Genomic DNA, 24,450 nt, shown 5'->3' on the forward strand with positions numbered 1-24,450 from the left:
TACCGCAATACGTCAGCATGTCAGAGAGAGAGGCTACAATTTGAGACCAGTGACATATATCCTGCAACTATTGCTTTGTGCATATTGTTTTGACTTTTATGCAAATTGGATGAAGTGGATTTTCCCCACAGCCCCTGTACACAGCACTGACAGGCTGATAAACAACCATTTTCCATCAATAAATTCCATAGATTCCCAAGCAAGAGCTGGTACTGAAATAGTTGGAGAGTTCTAATATAACTGTCTGAGTGCAGTCTATTTAAACAAATCCATCCATCCATTACCTATACCGGCATCGTTGAGAGTCTGGAGGGCAAGGGTAAGAAACCCCTAGGAAAAAACGTGACAAGCTGCCTGGTTCTAAGCCCCTAGGCAGCCTCCAGCAAATCTCACTAACCAAGGCTGTGTTCTGCTCCTCCGCTAAAAGAGCCAGAGGTAGGACGGGAGGTTGGCAGGGTGTGTCAGCTTTCCTCCAGAGTCCACACACCCTTGGATATGGAGCTGTGCACTTTATCATTTTTTTCTGTGGGGGTTTCATACCCCTACCTTTCGGACAGGTAGACTTGTCCCTAGACCTGGTAACATCAATAAAGTAGGGGGGATTGATACTGAGAATCGAGAGTAGGCTGTAGGATTTTTAAGAGGAATTAACAGATCAAATAAGGCAGCTGGGGTGGTCAGTAGGGCTGTCGGAACGAACTTCGCTATTCGAAAACAATTCGAATTATTGTAAAAATAAGCATATTCGAAGTTGGAAACTAAGGTTCAAATATTTGACTTCCGATACGACACAAACTAACGTCGTGTGTCATGACGTTAGGCGCAAAGTGATGTATGTTGTTTACAAGATGGCGGAAAGCAGCGCAGAGATAGAGAAGATCCAAACTCCGGAAAATCTCAGGAGCACTGTGTGAAAACTGTTTGGATTTCCTTCAAAGAACGGGAAAATAACATCCAGGGAAACCGTGATATGCAAACTATGCAAGGCATTGTTGAAATATCACTCGACTACGAGCAACCTGAACGCACACCTCCATTCACTGCATTACAACGAGTACGGAGCTATATTAACAGAGGACACAGAGCCCCGGAGAAAGCAGTCAAGAATGACCTCGTTTTTGCCTCCCTCCTCATCTCGATCCCTGCCAGCTGCTCGACAGGACACGATAACACACAAGCTGACGGGGGCGGCAGACGGGGGCGGCAGTAGCTCAGTCCATAGGGACTTGGGTTGGGAACCGGAGGGTCGCCTGTTCAAGTCCCCGTCCGGACCAAAAATATGGAGCGTGGACTGGTAGCTGGAGAGGTGCCAGTTCACCTCCTGGGCACTGCCGAGGTGCCCCTGAGCAAGGCACCGAACCCCCCAACCGCTCAGAGCGCCTGTCATGGGCAGCCCACTCTGACATCTCTCCACTTAGTGCATGTATAGGTCCAGTTTGTGCATGTGTGTGTTCGGACCTGTGTGTAATTGACAACAGAGTGAAAAATTGAATTTCCCCTCGGGGATTAATAAAGTATATAAATTAAATTAAATTAAATTAAATTAAATTAAATTAAATTAAGCTGACACAATTCATCTGCAAAGACATGAGGCCGATCAACATCACGCAGGGGGGAGGATTTAAGGAGCTCCTCCGCGAAATTGAGCCAAGGTACACTATTCCCTCTCGTGCGACCATTACCAACAAAATAGTGAAGCTCTATGATACCACTAAAAACAACATCAACAAGCTGGTATATATGTGTTTATAATGAGCTAAAAAAACGTTAAAAATTATTATTCGAATATTATTCGAATTTTTAACATAAAAAAACATTAAAAATTTGAATCTGATTTTGGGGGAAGATTGACAGCCGTAGTGGTCAGAGAGAACCAGAGGCTGTGAGAAGAGCTTTATTCTTAATTTTATCATTGTAAATCATTTTTATGAATATTACCTGCAATTGTCACTGCACTTTATTGGAGTAAGTATTGCATACAAATAAACAGTGTTTTTCTAACCCATGGATATGAGCTAAAGTCACCTCTGTTTGCCCAGCACCACCGGCTACATTAAGTGGACACTTACCTTTTTTAAGGTTGTATCACTAGTTATTTATAGGGATGGACCAATCAGATGTCAAAGATCAATATCTGGGCCGATGAAAGCATTAACTCATTAGGAGTGAGTTTTATTGAGCTATATATAGCCCTATCCAATCATTAATCTGTCAGCTATCTCGCAGGTAATTTTACCTGTGGCTGTGCTACACCCACTGCAAAACACCATGCACCATAAACGACAGTAAATACAGTATGACTGTTTATTTTTGCCTCCACCTCTGCCTGGATCTCTCCCTGAATCAGCTCCCTCCTCTCTCTCCCCTGAGCCTTGTCAAAGCGTGGTCTTGTGTATGTCCCCAGCCCTGCTCGTCTGACTGCCACAGAGCCCACCAAGACATTGTGCCTCAGCCTGGCTTTGGCTCACTCAACTGCCTCCTGAGCCCGCCACTTCCGACCAGTCATCACAGCAATGCTGGCAGAGGAAACCCTGGTGTCCGCTGAGTCTCTGTAAAGTAGCACCTCCCTGGATCTGGTGACCTTAAGCTCCTCTGTTAGGCTGGTGAAGGGAAGCTGGAGCTTGTTGGTGTGCCCGTAAAGGGCAATACTGCTGAGGCTCTTCGGCCAGCCGAGCCATCTCCGAAGGAACTGGCTGATGCTTCTCTCAAAGCCTTCTACGGTGGATGTTGGGACTTCGTAGATCATCAGTGGCCAGACAAGTTTAGGCAGGATCCCATGCTGATAGATCCATGCCTTGAACTTCCCCGGGAGAGCTGACTTATCCACTGCCAGCCAGGTCTTCAGTTCCCTGTGAGTGGACTGGACTGCTGCTGTGTCTCTCAGTGTCCTATCAAAGATCTTCCCCAGACTTTTCACAGGCTTCTTGGTCACTGATGGGATTGGGGCTCCGTCCACTTGAAAGCGATATTTGACCTCCACCTTCCCCTTCCTCAAGACCAGGGATCTGGATTTGGCCGGCTTAAAGGACATCCTTGCCCACGTGAAGAGCTTCTCCAATCCACGAAGGAGCCAACAGCACCCTGCCGCTGATGTAGATGTGACCATTAAATCGCCCATAAACGCCCGGGGGTTGGTGGATGGCAGATCTGGACAGGGGCCCTCGACATTCCACCTCAGCTGCCTTGACAAGCATGTTCATTGCTAGGGCAAACAATACCACTGATATAGTGCAACCAGTGATAATGCCTTTCTCCAGACGATGCCATGCAGATGTCACTTTCCCAGAGGTGAACCTTAAACTGAAGTTGCCGTGGTAGTCCCGAATAAGCTCACAGATCTTCCCTGGTACATGGTGTGCCGCCAAGATTTTTGTCCCCCTCTTATGTGGAATAGATCCGTAAGCGTTGGCGAGGTCAAGCTACAAGTCTGACAGATCTCCTCGGTTCTCCTTTGGATCAGCTGGGTGACCACTCCTGTGTGCTCTATACAGCCTGGCATGCCTGGAACCCCACCCTTCTGCACTGCAGTGTCAATGTAGGAATTCCTGAGGAGGTACTCTGTGAGCCGGTTTGCATGAATCTTGAAAAAGATCTTTCCTTCCACACTAAGCAGAGATATAGAATAAACACTCAACAGAATACAGGTCACTCAGGTGACTCAAGCAAGGTCAACAACGAAGCAAGAGACCCAGTAGAATACTCTCTTAAAGGGACAGAGAAATTCCCTTGATACAGCGACAAGGCCAAAAAGTTAAAGGGTTTGTTCTTTTATACTAGGGCTGTAGTCAACCGAAGAAAATCTTGGTCGACTAAAGTTGTACATAACCTTCAACTAATCAATTAGTTGTGGAAAAAAAAATGCACGCTAGTTTTACGTCTGTGGTGGTGTGTCTGTGTCACTCTGCAGTTACACCTCTAAAACGCTAGTTGGCGGTGGAGGACTGTGTTTAGTACTGTAAAGTTTAGTTGATTCAAAACACACATTAAATATGGCTTAATTCAAGAGACAATTTCAAACACAAGTACACAAATTGGCTTCACTATAAATCGCAGAATTGACAAACACTTGGCTTTATCTGGACACATTTCCCCCACCAACACAACATGCTAACGTTATTAGCACAAGTCTATGGCATTTTACATTGTATAAATTAGCGTAGCGTCTAGCGATCTTTCGCTCTTCTCATATAAAACCAGGGACAACAGCAAAATTTAACAAAGGTAACGGCACATAATTTGGCTCCATTACAACTCACAAGATTCACCGACAAAACAACTGTCTTATACTTAACACGTTTTCCAAGCAAATACAACATGCTAACGTTATTAGTGCCAGCCTATGGCATTTTACATTGTATATATTAGCCTAGCGACGAGCGGAGATTTCCTCTGTTCATATGAAGCCAGGATAAATCCCGAAGTATAAATCCCTACAGGATATATCACACACAAGACTTAAAATGCTATTTTAGTGGAGCCTTTACTGTCTTCACAATTTATTGTTTCTTATCTGTGAAATTCAAGTAAATACAAGCTTCGTTTCCACTGAGGGAAATGGTGTCAGAAATTGATAGGAGGTCTGCGTCACCGCGACGCTGAATGTTCGGGTGGGCGAGTGTAACGTTACAAATGCAACCCCGGAGTTTTAAAACTCAACTGGAGTCAAAGATGACTGATGAGTTTTAGAATAAGGTTACAGTGCTAACGTTAGATAGTAGCGTTAACGTTACTAGTAAGTGGAAACACACAAGGAAGATAACATTAATGTTTCAGAGGCTACGCTACAGTGGGCTAACGTTAGCCATTAGCAACTGGGTGCTGTTTTGTCATATATAACATTATTGTTACGAGAATGACTGATAGTTTGACTCTGGTCGTGTCTAGGCAACTTCATTCTCTAACATAGAGTGTGCAGAGCGGAAACATGGCTGGCTGGCAGTGGGGTTGTGCGTGGGGCTTACCTTTAAACAGCAACAACAGCGAGCTCGGACGAGGCTCCCCACGAGCGGCCAGCCCAGGCGATGTCGTGGCAGACAGATATTGTTCAAGTTTTTATAAAGGTGTTGGTCAAAACAAAACTAACACAACACAAAACTGAAGGAAGTCAGCGGTCAGGTTCACCGAGTGAAAAACCACGGTGCTGTCCTCAGGTCTCTCGGTAGTGCAGTCCTCTTTCACTGTTTCTGAAGACGCTCATTATTACACCTGGACCACGGAGTTAATTGATAAGCCCCGCCCACTACCAACCAGCCAGATGAGAAGGAAGTAATGTGTGTTCCTACCAAGAGCCTACAGCTCAACCTAACAATTATGAACTGAACTGAACTTCTTTATTTGTCATTTTTATGTGCAGCACAAAAAAACAAACTGACATTTCGCATACCCAAAGCAAAAAGAAACAAAACATTTAAAAACAATTTGTGTAGCATACAAGAAAGAACATATAGTGCAATAGTAAGATTAAAAGGGTCGACATTTCATAGTCAAAAACTCCACATCCTGAGAGCAGAACTGGGAGATCCTCTTCCCATCACAGCACCATGAATTGTTTGTGTATACACCACGGAGCTTACCAGGCGATGTAACCTTCCTGTCTACTCTGTGTAGTGTTAGCCCCGTTAGCTCAACACTGGCGTTTTATATGTTACCATTCATCCATGTCTCAGTGAACACAAGGACACAGCAGTCCCTCACTCCTCAGTTAGTGGATCTCCATAGTCGGATGTAATCCATTTTCATGTCCAGTGAGCGGACGTTCGCCAGAAGGCCGCTGGGAACAACTGGTTTGATGGGGTTAGCTGTTAGCATAGAGCTAACCCCTCTGCGCTTCCCCCGCTTCTGCGTCCTGTTACAGCACTGCCGGCGTCTTCCTTTCGGGACAGCTCCAGGCGAAACCATGGTCATCTCAGGTTACTAGTTTATATCCACAAGTGTCCCTGTTACTACTTTATATCCACAAGTGTCCCTGTTACTAGCATATTTCTTGTCTCACAGACTCGGGGGGGGGGGGTTACCCGAGCGGTTACGTCTGTCGGAGGCCTCCACGTGGGGAAGACAGACAGGACAGGAGAAAACTCCAACCAATCATTGCATTGGGTCCGAATGCAGTGATTGGTCAGAGTTTTCTTAGAACCATATGAGAATGGTATAATTATGAGTTTTCATCTCTGGTGGAATTCACTTACATTTTAGTGTGCCATCAGCTTATTAATAGCATTTTAACCTAAACAAAGAAAAGTGTAAAATTTCCAGAAAGGTAAGTGTTGCTTTAATCTTGGAAAGCTATTGATGTAGCACTTTTCTGCTTATGAAAGTAACACAGTGATTATTCAACCATTGAGAATTTGGTCAGATGCCAGCATATCGACCAGATAATCGACTAGTCGACCAGGAGACTACAGCCCTATTTTATACTTTGTAATTTTAAAATAAACTAGAATTACAGTTCTGAACGGGGTCCAAGCCTCTCCGCACAACTCGGCCTCCACGCCCCATAGAGCCCACGATAGTTGTCAAAAGTGATGATAGTCTTGGTTTTTCGGCCGTCTGCAGTCGTCTCCTCGAACTCCTCGCTCAGCTTGAACTTGATCTCAGTGGTCTTCAAAGTCGTCTCAGACGGGCTCGGGGTGAGCGTCAGGACACAGGCCAACATCTGAGCTGCAGTATTCACCGTAATGGGAAGTGCACTGGAAGTACCAAAGCCTGAATGCGTTTATTGCAATAAGTCACACCCACTTTGACCAATCATTACCAAACTATATGGCTGGCCTCAGGACTGAACCCACACCATGCTCACCAAATTTCGTACAAATCCGATCAACTTTTAAGAAACATGATATTTCTGGGTTGGCACGGTCCACTAGTGGCCAGTTTGCGCCAGTTTTGGCACAGAGCCTCTGAATGTCCTCTGGAACAAGCGTACTAAGTGTCATTTTGATATCATTTAGTCTGACAAAAATATGCAACAATATGTGTATTTTAGCTAGCAAAAAGATTTTGTCGTTAATAATTCGCACATTTTTTGACCAGGCAAAATTCTTTTGATAATTTTAGATCAGGTCTTTCTCAAGAGTCTAGGTGCCAAGTTTTATGCAGTTTGGACAAAATCTGTAGGAGGAGCTTGAAAAAGTAGGTCTTGGATGTGTAGCAACTTAGCGAAGGAAATGTGTGACGGAAGTGGGCGAGGCCTATGTCAGAAAGTTCAGCACTATTTAGGGAATACGTGGATATAAAGTTTATGAATATGTGATTTAAAATGTGGAAGTTACAGGAAAAAACACATTTACATCTGTTATAGTGCCACCTAGTGGAGTATGTGTGTAATTTTTGGTATGGCAGGCTGTGGCCTAGTCTACATGTACTCTATAAATTTCACAGCCCTCAGTACAATAGTTCAGCTGAAATAAGTGTTTGTTTTTTATTTTGTAATAAGCCACGCCCACTTTGACCACTCATGACCACCTTCAATATATGGCCTCAAGAATGACCCTACATAATACCCACCAAATTTCATAAAAATCGGTGTAGCCGTTTAGGAGATATAAACTTCCCATGTTTAGAGCGCCCCCTAGTGCCCAATGTTGACCAACTTCGGTTCACACCCTCACAGTCACATAGTTACGAATGATCTAAGGTTTGGGTTGATAGCTTTTTTTTTTTTTTCTTTCTTTTTTTTTTTCTCCTACTTGTCTGCATTGGTCTTCATAGCTTAGCGCCACTAAAGGGTGTAAGCTTCTTGTGAAGATTGATGCACTATTAATCTTGCAGTCAAGTATTTTATACCCATAATGCGTGGTTGTGACCGTCACCCACCCTCCCTGGAGACTAGCCTATCAGCCTTTATTGGAAAAACTTCCTAATATGAGCCAGAGAGGGCCGTGATACACCAAAGTGTGTCAAGGGGAAAGTAAGGAAACAAGCAAGGGGGAGGGGGCAGGTGCTTAAGTCCTGAGTTATATAGTGACAGTGCATGCGGAGAAGAAGGAGGAAAAACAAACAAACAAATAAACAAACAAACAAAAAAAAAACGGGAGAAACAGGCAGTGTAGCTGATGTATTGTGGCCTTGAGGTGGTTGTGCTCCATACAGATTATCAAAAATAAACACATACATGTCTACTATACTGTACTGAAAAACAAAAACAAAAGAGAAGTCTATACTGAACACCAAAAATGTGAGAGTCTTGGTGGAGGAGGAAAGCCCGATTGCAGAGAAGAGTTGCCAGCGCAGTGTGGTAGGTTTGAGAAGCAAGTGGGCCCCTTTGGAGTGATCCCATCGGTTCTTTGCGATGCGTCATGGAGCTGAAGTATCGAACATGCATGCGTGTATTTGAACCCTCCCAATGTGTTTATGAAAACCATCACCAGGGTCCAGGGCCAGCCCTGCGGGGGAAGGGGGGCGGTATGGCACCCCAAGACCGCAGGAGCGCCCAGACCCCAAGACCAGGGAGCCGCAGAGGCCGCAGGACACCACGCAGGCGCAAGGACCCGGGGCGGCAATGGCCGGCACCCCCAGAGAGCCAGAGACACACCCCAGACAGGCGGGGCAGGAGGGCCCGCCCACCCACCGCCCGACGCGGACACGTGGTGCATTAAAATTGAGGGACATTGGAGACAGGTGGGGGCAAGGCTGATGGCTACAGCACACTGCTGTCCTGCAGCCCATGCAGCCATAGGCACCTGGAACTTGTTCCCATCTGTCCCACAAGATGTAGGTGTATGTGGTGCTTTAAAATTGGAGGACAGATTAGGATGGGCCGGGGGGCAGCATGGAGGGCTACCGGACACCACTGTCCCATAGCCTGCCCCATCATGAAGCCCCCCAATCCATCCGTGGTCTGCACCTCGAAGAGTGAGTGTATGTGGTGCATTAAAACTGTGGAATGTGTGGTGAGTGAACTAAATGTGGTTTAGGAGGCCAGGCCAGTGTAGGCCCGGCCCGAGGGCTGGAGGGATGGATGGGAGGGGCTAGAGGGTGGCGCCAACCAGACAACCAGATAGCTTTTAATTTGACAAAGATAAGGAACAGTTCAGTTGCGTTTTCATAGCTAGCTACAAAAATTTGTTCGTCAGTAATTCTCAAATTTTTTGATCGGGCAAAATTCTTTGATAACTTTGGATCAGGTCCATCTTGTGAGTGCAGGTGCCAAATTTCATGTAGTTCGGACAAAATCTCTAGGAGGAATTTTTGGCGGGCAAAAAGTTAGCCGGAAGTGGGCGGGGCCATGGACATTCAGGGAATCCATGGATATAAGGATTTTGAATGTACGACATACCGTGTGGGAGTTACATGCCAAAACGTGTTGGCCTTGATTGTAGCGCCCCCTGTAGGTGCACATGCAGGAGTCTGGACCAACCCTCCAAATTGCACCGCCCTCCCTTGTGCAGTGTACCCTGCAGCACCACTTTTACTTCCAGAAAAATAATAAGATGTATAATAATAATAATAAAAACCTGAACAAAAACAATAGGGTTTCCAGCACCGCTGGTCCTGGGAAACGTCCCCAAGGGCTTGGACCCATAATAAAATCAAATAAAAAAATATATAAAATAAATAAAACATTAAGGAACAGGTTGGATGCAGGGATTCTTTCTGTATGAAATGAAGAGCTATTTAATGGCTGGGCATATACATTGGATACATTTTAATAACTTGAATAAGCTGTATTATCTAGGAAAATCTAAGTATTGGGTCAGGATACTGTAACGGTAGTTATTCAGTATTAAATGTTTCAGACTTGATCACGGACATCCCTAGTTATTTGGCTAGAAGACAGAAGGTTTTATTTGTGTGACTATTTGTGTGTTTGTCATTTAGAACAGCCCAGCCAAATTGGCCCAGGCCCTTCCCACAGACTGGTTGATCTACGATGAGATGAGCCGAGGTCACAGGATGGCCACTGTCCGCTGTTGCTCCGTGGTGACTCCCATCACCGTGGCCATATTTACAGGCGGTGCAATACAACCCAGCTCTGCCCTGCAGGAACCTGCTGTACAGAAAGCTAAAGGTAAACAATTTATAAATGATTAATCAACCATGCTTGCAACATGGGCTAAATATGACTATGTCGGGCTTTAAGTCCAAAACTCACAGCAAGATTTCCCTGAAAGTTTCTTGTGTGGTCCCGTGTGTTTCGCAGTTGTGAGATTGGTTGGATGTACTGCCAAATTTACAGATGCGATATTGGAGATGTCTTATGGTAGTGAAATGAACATTCCATTCATGGGCAACAGCTCTGGTGGCCATTCCTGCAGTTAGCATGCCAAAGACACGCTCCCTCAAAACTTGTAACATCTGTGGCATTGTGTTGTGTGATCAAACTGCATATTTTAGAGTGTCCTTTTGTTGTGACCATTCCAAGGCACCCGTGTGGTAAGTCAGGTGGGTGCATTATCTTGGACAAGGAGAAGTGCTCACTGACATGGAGTTTAACTAATTTGTGTTCAGAATTTGAGAGAAATGAATCTATTGATTGCATAAAAAGTCTGAGATCTTTACATAAAACGTGTGAAAAATGGGAGCAAAAACAAAAGTGTTGAGTTATAATTTTTTTAATTATAAAAAGACGTAATCACAGTAAAACTTTCACTGACCTTGATGCTGCTTTCTACTGTTTTCTGGACTGTCAGTGACGTTAAATGTGACACACAATTGAATTAAAAAAAAAACAAACTAAAAGGCACGCTCATCTGCTGCAGAGCTGTGTTCACAGCTCTAGTTTACTGGCAATGGGAAATTAGTCTATAGTCCATGTTTGAAAATCCCACTTACACATGCAAATTCTGGTGGAAAAGTAGTATAATAACTGAATTGGGTGTAAATCAAGTAGGGATGCACCGAATATTCGGTAACCGAATATATTTGTCCTAATATTGCAAAAAAACACATATTTGGTATTCGGTGGAATAAGTTAAAAGCAAGGCCGAATAATAGCGGTGTGTTTTGATGACGCAATCAAACACCATGCCGTGACGGGCGGAGTAAAATGTCGGCAGTGTGGCGATCCGTCTGTCATCGCACTCGCATTTGCGACTAAAAATAGTTCTGAGCAAGGAAAATAGGCTTAAATCATTCAGCACGCTGTGCGAGCAGCCTACAGATTTCAACCAGCAGCAGAAACGAAAGGCAAATCCCACCGATTGTGGGTTGAACGGGGGTCACAGACAGACAGTCATGTATTCCTGTCAAATACGGCGGCCATCGGCTTACTGGCAATGGAGAAGTCCGGCTCCAATAATATCCTTTTCTTGGCGTCATGACTGCCCAGAAGTACCTGAACAGCCGAGCCAGCCGAACACAGGTATGTGGCGTGTCAGAGGAGAAACAAGCCATTCACATTTCTCGCTTTGTGGCAGTAACGGCCCACAAACCTCACCACACTTTAGGGACTGTTCTTTACTTATGAAGGGACTGTCAGGGGAGGAGGGTGGCTGGTTGATTTTTATTTTATTTATTTTATTTTGATCCCCCCTATGTTAATCACTGATTGATGCTGTTTTTGAAGTATGAATAAGTCAGTAAGTAATTGATTCCATTGAAATATCATTGATGTATTATAGAAAAGTGATTTATCTTTTTATAAATGACAAAAGGCACATCTGCCTCATTTTCGTTGTAATATCGTGATACTACTCAGAACCATGATACTTTCACTGGTATCGTATCGTGGGTCCCAATTTTGGTACCATGACAACACTAATTTGGAGGGTGTTCATCTGCAAAAACTAATGAAAAACTAAACAACGATATTCGGTATTCGGTACTCAGTATTCAGCCAAGCGTTTAATATTATTCGGCTTCGGCCACAAATTTTCATTTCGGTGCATCCCAACACTGTCCAGGTGGTTGAGTACTCTCTCCCAGAGAGATGGGTCTGGCCTCCCTTGAATCTTTCAAATATTACCTCCTCCCCTGACCCTGGGATTATGTCACCATCTGGCAGGTTTGGTTTTCTAGAACTACTCTGAGGTCAGTTGAAAGATGTCATGCCCTTCCCAGATTTTACAAGTCTTGACCATTATTAAAATAACTTAAAAAAATGTACTCCATGTAGTATTTTACATTTTTTTCCAAACATTTTAAGACATTTAATATTTTAAATTTCATTGTGTTTTAGAAAGCACTCTTTCCTGATGAGTGCTTTATGACAGAAGTTGATGTAGAAGCTTGCCTGTGCAGATTCAGTCTTTGTCTCTGTTCTTTCCTTCAGACAGTCTGCTTGTTGACACCAGTGACAGTGAGACAGAGGACCTAGCTGAAATGAGAGTTGATGATTGGCTCATCTTCCAGTTGGACAGAGAGGTGAGGGAACATTGCTGTCAATACTGACCTTTAAACCTTTTAAATTTTAGTTTATGAACTTTAATATGATTTTATCTTGTATGACAACATTTGTATTATGTTCTATGTCAGTGGTTCCTAGACTATTTATGTGTTGTATGTTTATGACACAATCACTAGGGGTGGAGGAAAAAAATCAAAACAGCATAGAATCATGATATTTTTATTTAGCAATGTTGTATCGTGACATTGTGCCAAGTATCAATTTTATATTATATGAATTATTAATATGACAAATACAGATTAAACTTTAAGGTAGCCTACTTGAATAACGTAATCAATTGACCCACTCGTTTAGGCCACGACAAAGAAGGGAGGGCCACACAGAAAGCTTAAGTTTTAAACGATGATTTTACTTGAAATTATAACAAATAATTACAAGAACAATAAAAAGTATGAAATGTGAAGTCCGTAATCAGTATGAGACAGAAATGTTGGATGCAATGAAAGCCGTGTGTGTGTGTGTGTGTGTGTGTGTGTGTGTGTGTGTGTTACAAAACAAAATAACTGAACCAAACAGAAACTAGCAGGATCTTAGCTGTCCGGGTAAGAGAGAGAATGAACTGAGGAAGCCAGTCAGCAATCTCAGGTAGAGGTGGAGCCTCCTAACAAGCAGAGGCAGAGCTTCCCAGCAACCAGGAAGGTAAATATACGGGAGATCAGCATAGTAGACAGCAGTGAAACCAGCCCAAGCCCAGCACCTGTAAAAGACGGCAAACAGACAGGAAAACAAACACGGCCATGGCCGTCACAGTCCCCCCCCCTCATAAAAAGGAGACCCTTTAGGGGCTTCGTAAAAGTCCTCTCTAGGTCCGAGACAGAGCATCTGCCATCACATTCTCCCGACCTTTGATATGACAAATGTTCAGACTAAATGGTTGTAAAAAATAGTGACCAGCGCATAAGCCTTTGAGTATTGTTTTGCATACTAGACAGAAAAGTAAGAGGGTTATGATCAGTGTACAGAGTAATCTGCATCATTCCAGACCCCACATACACTTCAGAAAACTGAAGGGCCCAAATTAATGCCAGAATCTCCTCCTCAGCAACTGAATAGTTCAATTGGTGACGTTTGAACTTATGTGAGAAGAAACAGACTGGATGGTCAATACCCCTTCACCCTCCTGTAGAAGTACTGCTCCTGCACCAACTCCGCTGGCATCGACCAGAATCTTGAAGGGTTTTTTCAAGTTAGGAGCTGCAAGCACAGGAGAGCAACAGAGAAGGTTTTTCACAGCAACAAAAGCAGCTTGACGCTGGGGAGACCACTCAAATACAGCTTTCTTGCTCACAAGGTTAGTTAGTGGAGCAGTGGAGAGGTTCTGACAAAAACAGCGATAAAACCCCACCAACCCCAAAAACCTTCCCAGCTCTCTTTTTGTTGTTGGCACAGTTGTTGTCAATGGCTTCCACTTTAGTCCTCACTGGACTAGGGCTGTACCCAAATATTCGGATATTCGAATATTTGTTTCTATGGGTAGGTATTCGTTATGAAAATTTGATATTCAATATTCATTTTTTTATTTACTTTTTCATTTACACACTTGAGCGCATCCGTCTGAGGCTGTGGATCAATGCCAAGTTTTACCACTTTATCACTATTCCCTCGAACTTGTAGCTGTTTTTTCGTTATCTTTTGAATTTAAAATGAATTATGGAACTGTTTTTGTCAACGTTTGTTTCCTCTGTTTTGTACAATAAATTATTGTTTAAAGTTTAAACAAGTTTCTTTTGGAGTGCGTGACACAAGTGTGTTTTGAAAACAGCTGCGGACTGTCACCTGCTCAACGCATCAGTACCTTCGGATGCCATGACAGTAATAGCCAATAATGTCAAAATATCATTTACAGACCAATTTAACAGACGATCACTGCTGCCCGACCCGCAGGTCCATTTGCGGGTTATGGGTCGACCTGTGCATCACTACTCAGCTCAGTCTATAAAGGCTGTACACACAACAGTAAGGCTATAGACATTATATTCTATTCAGGCCGGCAGAACCAGCAGCGCATCGGCTCTACAGTGCACGGCACTGCTGATTAACCATTTTATTGCAGCACAGTAAACCAATAAACATGGCGAAGCCCAGCTGGATGATGTCGGCTCTGCTGTACCATTATCTATCAAGTACTCCATCTCCTTCTCCATGGGCTTTCTCTTCTCTATAGGAACGCGATAGAAATGTTGTTTAATGGGTTTAACATCCCCAACATCTATGTCATGCTGGATAAGGTGAGTGCATGACGGGGTGTCTGAAAACAGAGAGAGGTGGGAATTAATAAACTGAATTAAGTCTGTTAGTTGAGGACCTGACAAATAACTCAACTGAGTCTCCAAGTTGTTTAAATAAGCTTATTTAGTTTCCCCATAACACTCTCTTCTGATGGGACCACAAAGTCTTCGGATGACATACTAGCCAACCTTGCAACAGCCAAGACAACTTTGGACTCACCCTCTTGCAGTGATGCAACACTACCCCCCTTCACAGCCCCAACATCTGCCTGCCCATAATATGGCGTCAGTAGATTGATATGACACCATTGACACCTTTCTTTCTCCTCACAGGTGTATGGATAAGGTAGTCGCACTCAGACATCATGCTCTTAACTGTGTACGGTCCATGAAACTTTGCCTGAAAAGGAGAGCCTACAATTGGCAGCAGTGCCAAAACTTGATCACCTGGCTGAAACTGGCGAGCTTTAGCCTTCTGATCAAAAAGATCCTTCATTTTCTCCTGAGCCACACCAAGCTTCTTCCGGGCAGTTGTTCAAGCAGTATACAAACAGCAATGAAAGTCATTCACATAAGTCAGAATGTTGTCAGGAGGATCAACACTTTTCCAGTGATCAGTTTAAACTGCCAAAGGACCACGGACTTTGTGACCAAAAATCAACTCATTCGGGCTAAACCCTGTACTCTCTTGGCAAACCTCTCGCACTGCGAGCAACAGCCAGGGAAGACCTTCCTCCCAATCATGGGACAGCTCAGTACAATAAGACCTCAGCAATGACTTTAAAGTTTGGTGAAACCTCTCCAGAGCTCCTCGAGACTCTGGATGATAAGCACTTGAGATATTATGTTGCACCTGAAGCTGCTTCAGCACCTGAGCAGACATGAAGTTACCTCCCTGATCTGTTTGTATGACCTTTGGAATGCCAAAAGTATGAAACTAGTCAGAGCTTTTATCACAGGCTTAACCTTAATAGAGCGTAGAGGAAATGCTGCTGGGTATCTAGTACTCTTGCATGTAACAGTTAACAAGTAACAGTTGCCATTTTTACTCTTTGGCAGTGGACCCACACAGTCCACAAGTGCTCAAATGGGTTTTCCACTACTGTAATTGGACACAATGGAGCTGGCTTGATCTTCTGGTTGGGCTTGCCAGTCAGTTGACATGTGTGACACATTTTACAATATGCTGACACATCACACTTCAACAGAGGCCAAAAGAAATGATGAAGCACACGATCATAGGTCTTTTTCACTCCCAAGTGCCCAGCCACACATCATGTGACATGCGTAACACCAACTGCCTGAATGTAGCTTGCACCACAACCTGAGTCACCTGGTCCACTTCCACATTGTCAACAACACGAGACCATTTCCTCAGCAGCACACCCTCTTGAAGAAAGTAGCAATTTTTCAGCTCCCCTGCCTTGCTCATAGGGCAAACCATGTCAAACAGAGGTGTTAAAGTGGGGTCTATTGCCTGCTCTGAAATGAGCTCCTCTCTACTGATGGATGGCAAAGGGCAAGGGCACAGCAAAGGCTTATCCTGGACTTTCTCAGGCAGCTGCCCCTGAGAACACAACTCTGAGGAATCAGCTTGTGTTGACTCCCCACTGTTGTCTGAACTAGCCTTGCTCATTGCTCGAGTCACAGCACACACAGTGAAAGCATTAGAATGTTGTCTTGCACACTGATCCAGCTCATCAAAACACCTAGGTGAAGCTGTCACTACCAGTGGTGGTAGAACATCTTTCCACACCTTCGCCCCAGCCAAGTCATTACCCAGGATAATGTCCACCCTGTCCATAGACAGTAAGTTGCAAACCCCCATGACCACTTCGCCATTAACCAACTCAGAAAACAGGTTAAGCCGATGCAAAGGTACAATTAAGGGGACCAAACTAATGCCAGGAACTGGAGTAGTACCACCTGTGTCAGTAGCTGATGAAAATGGCAGTAACCCCTAGAAGATGAAACTCCTGTGATGTGATGCCCCTGTATCTCGCAAAATTTTAACAGGCCTCCGCTCACCATCACCAAGAGAGACGAAACCCTCTGTCATGAAAGGGGCATAAATCTCATCATCCTCCTTTGGCAACACTACAGGAGTTGATTCAGACACCGCTTAATACAACCTTGACGACACTGGAGCCACAGCACCAGCAGACTTCACATACACACTAGACTCAGTTGAACTTCGATCCGACCTAGAAAGTGGACATTCCCCTTTCCAGTGACCCTTATTCTTACAGGAATGACAGACCCTCCCCAGATCAAATTTCCCATCTGTCCCTGGAACACTTCTGACACTGGCCTGAGAACCTTGCTGAGCCCAAACAAACTTGCATGGATTAGACCTCCCATTCTCTTTTTTCATGACATTTACACCATATTTACGCTGTTCTGAGCCACCAGCATGGGGTCAACACATAATCATCTGCTAAGACTGCAGCTGCTGAAGCTGTCTTAACCTTGTTCTCATTAATATACACTGCAATGTGGTGTGGAACAGAGTTTTTGAATTGTTCCAAAACAATGACATCACCCAAATCCTCATAGCTATTTACAGTAGAGGCAGAGCACCAGCGAGCAAAGTGAGCTGAAATATCATGTGCAAACTCAACATGAGTTTGCCTGTCACCCTTCTTCTAGCTTCTAAACCTCTGCCTATATGCCTCTGGCACCAATTCATATGCTTTCAACACTGCAACCTTCACTTTGGCATAATCCAACCTATCCACAGGATTAAGGACAGAATATGCTTCCTGTGCCTTACCTGTGAATACACACTGTAGCATTAATGTTCTATCAGTATTAGGCCACCCCTTAGCATCTGCTACCCGCTCAAACAAAGAAAAGAATGTGTCAGGATCCTTTTCATTAAACCTGGGTAACAAGCGCAAATTACCAGCAACATCAAAGCCAGCAGAACCAACAGGTTGCCCTGGTATCCCAGTGCCCAAGAGCGATTCACCCGCTTTCCTCTCCCTTACTGTCTCTAACCTTAATGCTCCAACTTCAACCTTTCCCTTTCCAAAGCCAGCCTCTCTGCCTGTATCTCTGTCTCCGTGGCTGTCTGTGCTTGCTCAACCCGCAACTTCTCATGCTCCAACTGAAACTGCAACCTTTCCCTTTCCAGTTTGAGCTTCTCCCTCTCAAGCTGCATATACTGCTCCACAGACGGCTTCTCACGTGTCCCTAAAAGCTCTACATCAAAATCTTTACCCTGCTCAGGTCCCAAAATACCCTTTGACTATGCCAATTCCTCAACAATGACCCTTAACTCAGCCTTTTTAGGTACCTGCTCAGGTTTTTCCCAGCCTAAGTGCAAAGCTAAGTCAACAAAATCGGCCTTTTTAAATTGAGACAGTGTATTATGCGCGGGACGCTGCAAAAACTCAGCAACCAACAGATTACTATGTTCACATGACATCCTGTTGACAGAAAAAGAAAAAAAAATTACAACCAAAATTCTATGTACAACACCAACTGAGGCAAAACCATACTACAACTCAAACAGTGCACAACCATAGAGAGGATTTACCAAGAAAGGAGCCTTCTAGTTAGTAATCTAACTAACTCAACCCTAGTCTTCATATGCGTACTGGTGGTGGGTACTTACACACCTAAAAACCGCTTGCATTGGGGAAGGCTAAGTGCCCCAGCCAATGCTACAGATGGTGCCCCCGAGACAACTGCTGCAAACCACATGGACAACATACAAAAATAACAAACAGCCCTGAACTGAAAAACAACAAACTCAACAATCCCTCCTTATGAGGAACTGCTGCTGCAGCCTATTCCCCCCCCCCCCCCCCCCCACACACACACACACACACTTAAAATCATATTTTAAACAAAATACCCAGATGTTAAACTGGACGAGCCCCCATTTGTTATGACCCGCTCGTCATGTAGAGGTGGAGCCTCCCAACAAGCAGAAGCAGAGCTTCCCAGCAACCAGAAGGGTAAATATACAGGAGATCAGCATAGCAGACAGCATTGGGCCTTGCAAAGCAGCAGTGAAACCAGCCCAAGCCCAGCACCTGTAAAAGACGGCAAACCATTCAAACGCAGAAATATTCATCTCCATTCAGAATGGATTGCTTGTAGTTTTTGTACTTTTTCATAACATTCATACTTTCGTAAATATTCAACGTTTTCTGGGAAATTTTCCCCATTTGAATGGGCAGAAGCTTCAAACTTCAAACTTAAGTTTTCTTCAGGCATTTTGAATTCCTGTCTCCTCATTCATACTTTCACGTAGAAACACCATTCCAACTGGAAAAAAATGTTCCTCATCTTCGCTACATTCTTACATGTATTCATCATTCATATCCCATTCATACTTTTTGATATATTCAGACTTGTTCTGAGCATGCAAAACATGCCCTCCTCAGCATTTATAATAGGTCCCTGTGGGACAGACCTAGAGTGGTGACATCATCACCTAGAGTGAAGAGGGGCTCTAAAATCGTCTAAAGAATTTGTCTTAAACTCGCTGGCATGGCCACAATTTTTCACTCTACATGCACAATTATTCAACAAAACGCAGGTCACATAAATGTCCCCATGGAATTTCTCTAACTTGCGAATATGATCAGATTTTTGACTCCACAAACACAAAAAATGATATCTATGCATTCGGGAGAAGTGTATCTCTCTCACATCACGTTATTTTGATGATTGGATCAACGGTTTGGGAATAACAAGAACTAGTTTCAGAAGTTAGATCTCCACTAAAACAGGTCTCTACTGTCTGTTCTGTCTGCCCCTCTCTCTGTGGTCTGCCAGGTGTGCCTCGTTAATCACCATAGCAACAGCTGCTGACACAAACACAGGCCTGCGTGTGTCTCACAATCTCAAAGGCAGATCTTAGAGGAGCAGAATCTCCATTTTAAACAGCATCTAAACATTATATATCAGTGTTTTCCATCTATCACATACTACTACAGCCTTTATTACTTATACTGCTGTTGCTGCTTTTGTGATTATGACTGTTAAATACATATTGTAATGTACTGTAATATTATACATGCATAGTGCTCAGTAATTGTAGCACATGTAGTAGGCAGTATGACTTCATAGAAATTAAACTCCTTACCACTTTTCTAACTAATCCTTCTACTTCACCGTCTTCTTACACATTTCAGTCATCACTGCAGTGTAGCGTCAGCCTTTCAAATAACCTTGAAATATTCCACATTATGAGTATCATTTAACTTTTTAATTACATTCATACTAATCAAACCTATTCACACTTTTCCAACTATTCTTACTATTTCACCTTCTTTTCATAGATTTCCGTCAGAATTGCAGTGTAGTGTAGTGTTCATCAGGTTCAATTAATATTAAAATATTCCACATCTCTCTTGCATAATGGGTATTATACTGCTGCTACTGCAGCTACATCTACTTCTGCAACTACTACTACTACTTATGCTACTTCTGCTACTGCTAGAACTACTTCAACCATTACTACTATTTCTGCATTTTCAGTCATGGTCTTGAATTCATTTCAGCATTCAGCATCCACACGCATGTTCCGCAGGAAATGCACTCCCCCAGCAATCACCAACATTGGGAAATAGAAAATGGCAAAATTTTTGGTTTGCTGAATCACTGACAGGCTAAGAGGAAGTTTTAGCCTACTTGAGTCTGCTCTTAGTTGGTTTTGACCCTGTTAATCTAATAGAAAACTTTAGGTTACAAAGGTAACCCCTGTTCTCTGATAACATGAGTGAGGTATCTGACTAAAGGGTACGCCCCTCTGTGTATTCCTCAGAAGCCCAAATCCTTTATGCCAGGCCTATAGGCTGGCAGTCGTGATGACTGCATCAAGAGGAGGAACATCCTCTCCCTATAAAAGGGGGTGTTGCAGCATCACCAGCTCATTCAAAATATGCACACCTCTTTCTCGCGTCAGGCAAGGAGGGCAATCTGGGTAGATACCTTACTCATGTTACCAGAGAACCGGGCTTACCTTTGTAACCTTCGCTTCCCAGTATGCAGTTTTACCCATGACACAAACAGCTGATCTGTCTTCTTAAACCCCTGTGTTTTGTCCACATAGATGGGTAATGCACGCACCAGGCACAATACATGTAGCCGCTCCTGTTCTGACGAGGAGAAGGGGGGGGGGGGGGGCTGCCAGGTCAAGGGGAAGATGAAATAAATTAGGGTTCTTTGGTATAAAGGCCGGATTAGGTTATAGTGTCACATGTGCATCTCCTGTGGTAAACTGAAACAGTCACGCTGCACTGAAGATGCATGAAATATCGCTGACCCACTTAGCAGCTGCAAGTGCCAACAGAAGAGCAGTCTTAAGGGAGGGCACTTTTCGAACTACCTGATCCAAAGGCTCAAATGTAGGGTGAGACAGTGCATCCAAAACAGTTAACAAATCCCTAGACGGGGCAAGCTGTTTGGATACTGGTCACAGACGCCGAGCGCACTTCACAAAATGGCTGACAAGGGGATGTTGACCCATAGCCCTACTATCAAAACCGACATGGTACGCTGCAGTAGCAGCCAAGTCAACCTTAACTGCGGAGAGGGCCTTGCCCTTATCCAGCAAGTCTTGTAGAAAGCTGACAGTTACAGGCACCTAGCACTGAAAAGGCACCTCCTGTGTGACCTTAAACACCAGTCCTCAAATGCCACACACACACCACTTGTAATCATATAGAGGCCTGGTACAAGAGGCTCTAGCATTCTGAATGGTGCCGATGACATTCTGTGGAAGTCCAACAGTATCCAAGTTTAACCTCTCAAGGGCCAAGCCCAGAGCACCAGTCGCTCTGGGTAAGGATGAAATATCTCCCCTCGTGCCTGCGATAATAGGTCTCTGCATAAAGGGAGAGGACATGGTTAGTCGTAAAGGAGTTGTGTGGTCTCCGCCAACCAATGCTTCCCCGGCCAATGAGGGGCTATCAGGATAAGTGATAAGCCCCTCTCCCTCACTCTGGCCAGCATGGGTGGGATTAGGGCCAGAGGGGGATTCAAATAAACACAAGAAGTTTGTGCTCTCAAAAAGGATCAGCACTCAGTGAAAAACCTAAGCCCTATGATAAGCTAATATGGCAAGGCTTAACTATACAAACCAATGAGCAGTGATAACTAGCATGTCTTTGGGATCATCGGGTGGGAACCTCCTTTCACCAGTGTTTAGTCTAGTTGGTCCCACGACACCTCCAGGAGGCTAGACAGTGATCTCTGGCGTCCCAGAGACACTCCCCTAATGCCAGGTCTCACTGCTCTCCACACCAACCAATAACCTCCTTTACCTTACTTACACATGGCTTTCTCAGCCCAAACAGCACTGCCACCTTCAACAAACCCAGGCTCTGTACATGCGAGCTCCAGGCAGAAGCAATGCTGATACTACCTTTCCTAGCACATTCACCATACTCTATTTCACACGCTACATAGCATATCTCCAGTATAAGCTAAAGTTAAAGGAGATAAATAAACTTACAGGATCAGCAAACACACTCACCTTGCCGCATGGCCTCAAACAAAATGGTTTCAAATAGGCCACTCCCACACTTCAATACTTCCTCTTCCTGGATTTCTCCTGAGAGGAAGTGGATCTCTCCACCTGATCTCAAGGAGTTATGTGCCCTGTTTAGTAGTTCCCCCTGCTGGCCCCCAACTGACATTATTTCTTCTCTTATAGATAAACTGGCTACATTTAATTGCTTCATCTGACATTTCCCTCACTGTCTTCCTCAAACTCTGTCCCTGCACTCCGAGTTCCCCCAGGAGTGAGACAGCTGATCTTGCTATGAATCCCCTACACCCCACTCCCACTGGACAAATCCTAGTTTTCCATCCTCGCTGCTCAGCTTCTGCTCCTAAGTCTGCATATCTATGCTTTTTTCTTTCATAGGCTTCTTCCACTGAGTCTTCCCAAGGAACTGTCAGCTCAATGAAATAAATCTGTTGACTCACTGACCACAACACTAAGTCAGGCCTCTGCCTGGTACAAACTATTTCCTGGGGAACAACAAGCTTTCCCCCTAAATCTACTTGCATTTCCCAATCACAAGCACCTTCTAGACGGCCACACCCTTGCCTCCTCACTAACTTATCCCTTCTGTATTTCTCTCCCTCACGGACAAACTGAATTGCTAAACTCCTATTCTTAACACCTTCTGAATTCACTTGTCTTCGTTTCCCTTCGATGCCTGCAGCTAAACATTTCAACACCTGGTTATGTCGCCATGTATATCGGCCTTGTGACAAGCTAACTTTACAGCCTGACAAAATATGCTTTAAGGTTGCGGTACCTGAACACAGTGGCCACAATGGGTCCTCATTTACCCACAGTTTTAGGTTCTGGGGGGTTGGTAACACATCGTATGTAGCCCCTACCAGGAATCTAATACGATTCTCCTCCATACTCCACAGGTCCCTCCAACTAAGCTTCCTCTTCTCTACACTTTCCCAATTCAACCACTGTCCGTGTTTAGCCTGGGCCACTACCTTTGCACCCCTTAATATCTCTTCCTGTCTACGTATCTGTTCCACGACCAGCTTTCTTTTATCTTTGAGACCTGCTTTATTCCATACCGGTTTACCTGAGCCAAGCCCCAGGCCTCCCTGGCCAAACTGAACATTACCTACAATCTCTGCATGCCTAAGAGCTGCCTCTGCCTCCTGAACTGCCGATCTTGGGTTCCACTTCCTCCCCTTGGTTGGATTTGGAACCACACTCCTAACTACCACGTCCTTACTCCCAGATAACAACAGCTCTGTCCTGACCTTGGTACATTTAAATTCCTCTGTTAAACTAGATACTGGCAGCTGAAGTATCCCTTTTCCATACAATGCAACACTACTTAGGCACCTAGGAGCGCCCAACCACTTCCTAATATAGGAGCTAACCGACCTTTCAATTCTCTCCACAACAGATATTGGAATTTCATAAATTGACAATGGCCACATTAACCTAGGATATAGCCCAAATTGCGAACACCACAACTTCAACTTTCCTGGAAGTTCGGATTTATCTATTCTATCCAATCCTTCAGCCACATCTTTTCTAAATTTCACCACCTGTTCCTCATCATTCAACTCTACATTGTACCACCTACCTAAGCTCTTTACTGACTTTTCCCTAATCGTTGGGATGTCCTCATCATCTATGACAAACTTCCTATCACTTAACTTCCCTCTACATATCGAGATGCTTCTAGATTTACTAGGCTTGATCTTCATGCTGGCCCACTTGAGGTTCTTATTTACCTTCTCTAGTAGCCTCTTTGTACATGGCATTGTTGTGGTCACCAGTGTCATGTCATCCATGTAAGCCCTAACTGGTGGAAGATGCAACCCGTTCTGCCGTCTCTCCCCACCTACCACCCACTTAGAAGCCCTGATGATTACTTCCATTGCCATAGTAAATGCTAATGGAGAAATTGTACACCCTGCCATAATGCCTATTTCTAGCCTCTGCCAACCTGTTGTGAAACCTGCCGTACTTAGACACAACCTAATATCCTGAAAATATGCTTTCACTAAGTTAACAACTACCTGTGGCACTCTGAAATAGTCAAACGCACTCCAAATGAGGCTGTGGGGTACTGAACCAAACGCATTTGCAAGATCTAAAAATACTACATGCAGGTCCCTTCTCTTAATCTTCGCTGCCTGAATCTGGTGCCAGATCATGCTAGTATGCTCTAAACACCCTGAAAAACCTGGTATTCCTGCCTTCTGCACCATGGTATCTATTAAGCTATTCCTTTCTAAGTAGCTAGCTAATCTCTGTGCTACTACACTAAAGAAAATCTTCCCCTCCACATTCAAGAGAGAAATCATCCGGAACTGGCTAAGGTCCACAGACTCCTTCTCCTTAGGAATGAGGACACCCCCTGC

General features: G+C 44.2%; 1 protein-coding gene across 6 annotated transcripts in view; it reads left to right on the forward strand.

The window, feature by feature from the left end:
* The window catches only part of ythdc2 (YTH domain containing 2), a 175,517-nt gene that overhangs the window by 87,153 nt on the left and 63,914 nt on the right, over positions 1 to 24,450 (forward strand). For all 6 annotated transcript variants that reach the window (XR_013488106.1, XR_013488107.1, XM_078161883.1 and 3 more), the window contains exons 24-25: positions 9,817 to 10,006; positions 12,209 to 12,300. Coding sequence is in view for 4 of the 6 variants with exons in the window: in XM_078161883.1 (XP_078018009.1) it covers positions 9,817 to 10,006; positions 12,209 to 12,300 (282 nt within the window). In the remaining 2 variants the exon portion in view is untranslated. The remainder of the gene's footprint in view (positions 1 to 9,816; positions 10,007 to 12,208; positions 12,301 to 24,450) is intronic.

Source organism: Epinephelus lanceolatus, chromosome 19 (genome assembly GCF_041903045.1).
Source record: "Epinephelus lanceolatus isolate andai-2023 chromosome 19, ASM4190304v1, whole genome shotgun sequence".
Lineage (NCBI taxonomy): Eukaryota > Metazoa > Chordata > Actinopteri > Perciformes > Serranidae > Epinephelus > Epinephelus lanceolatus.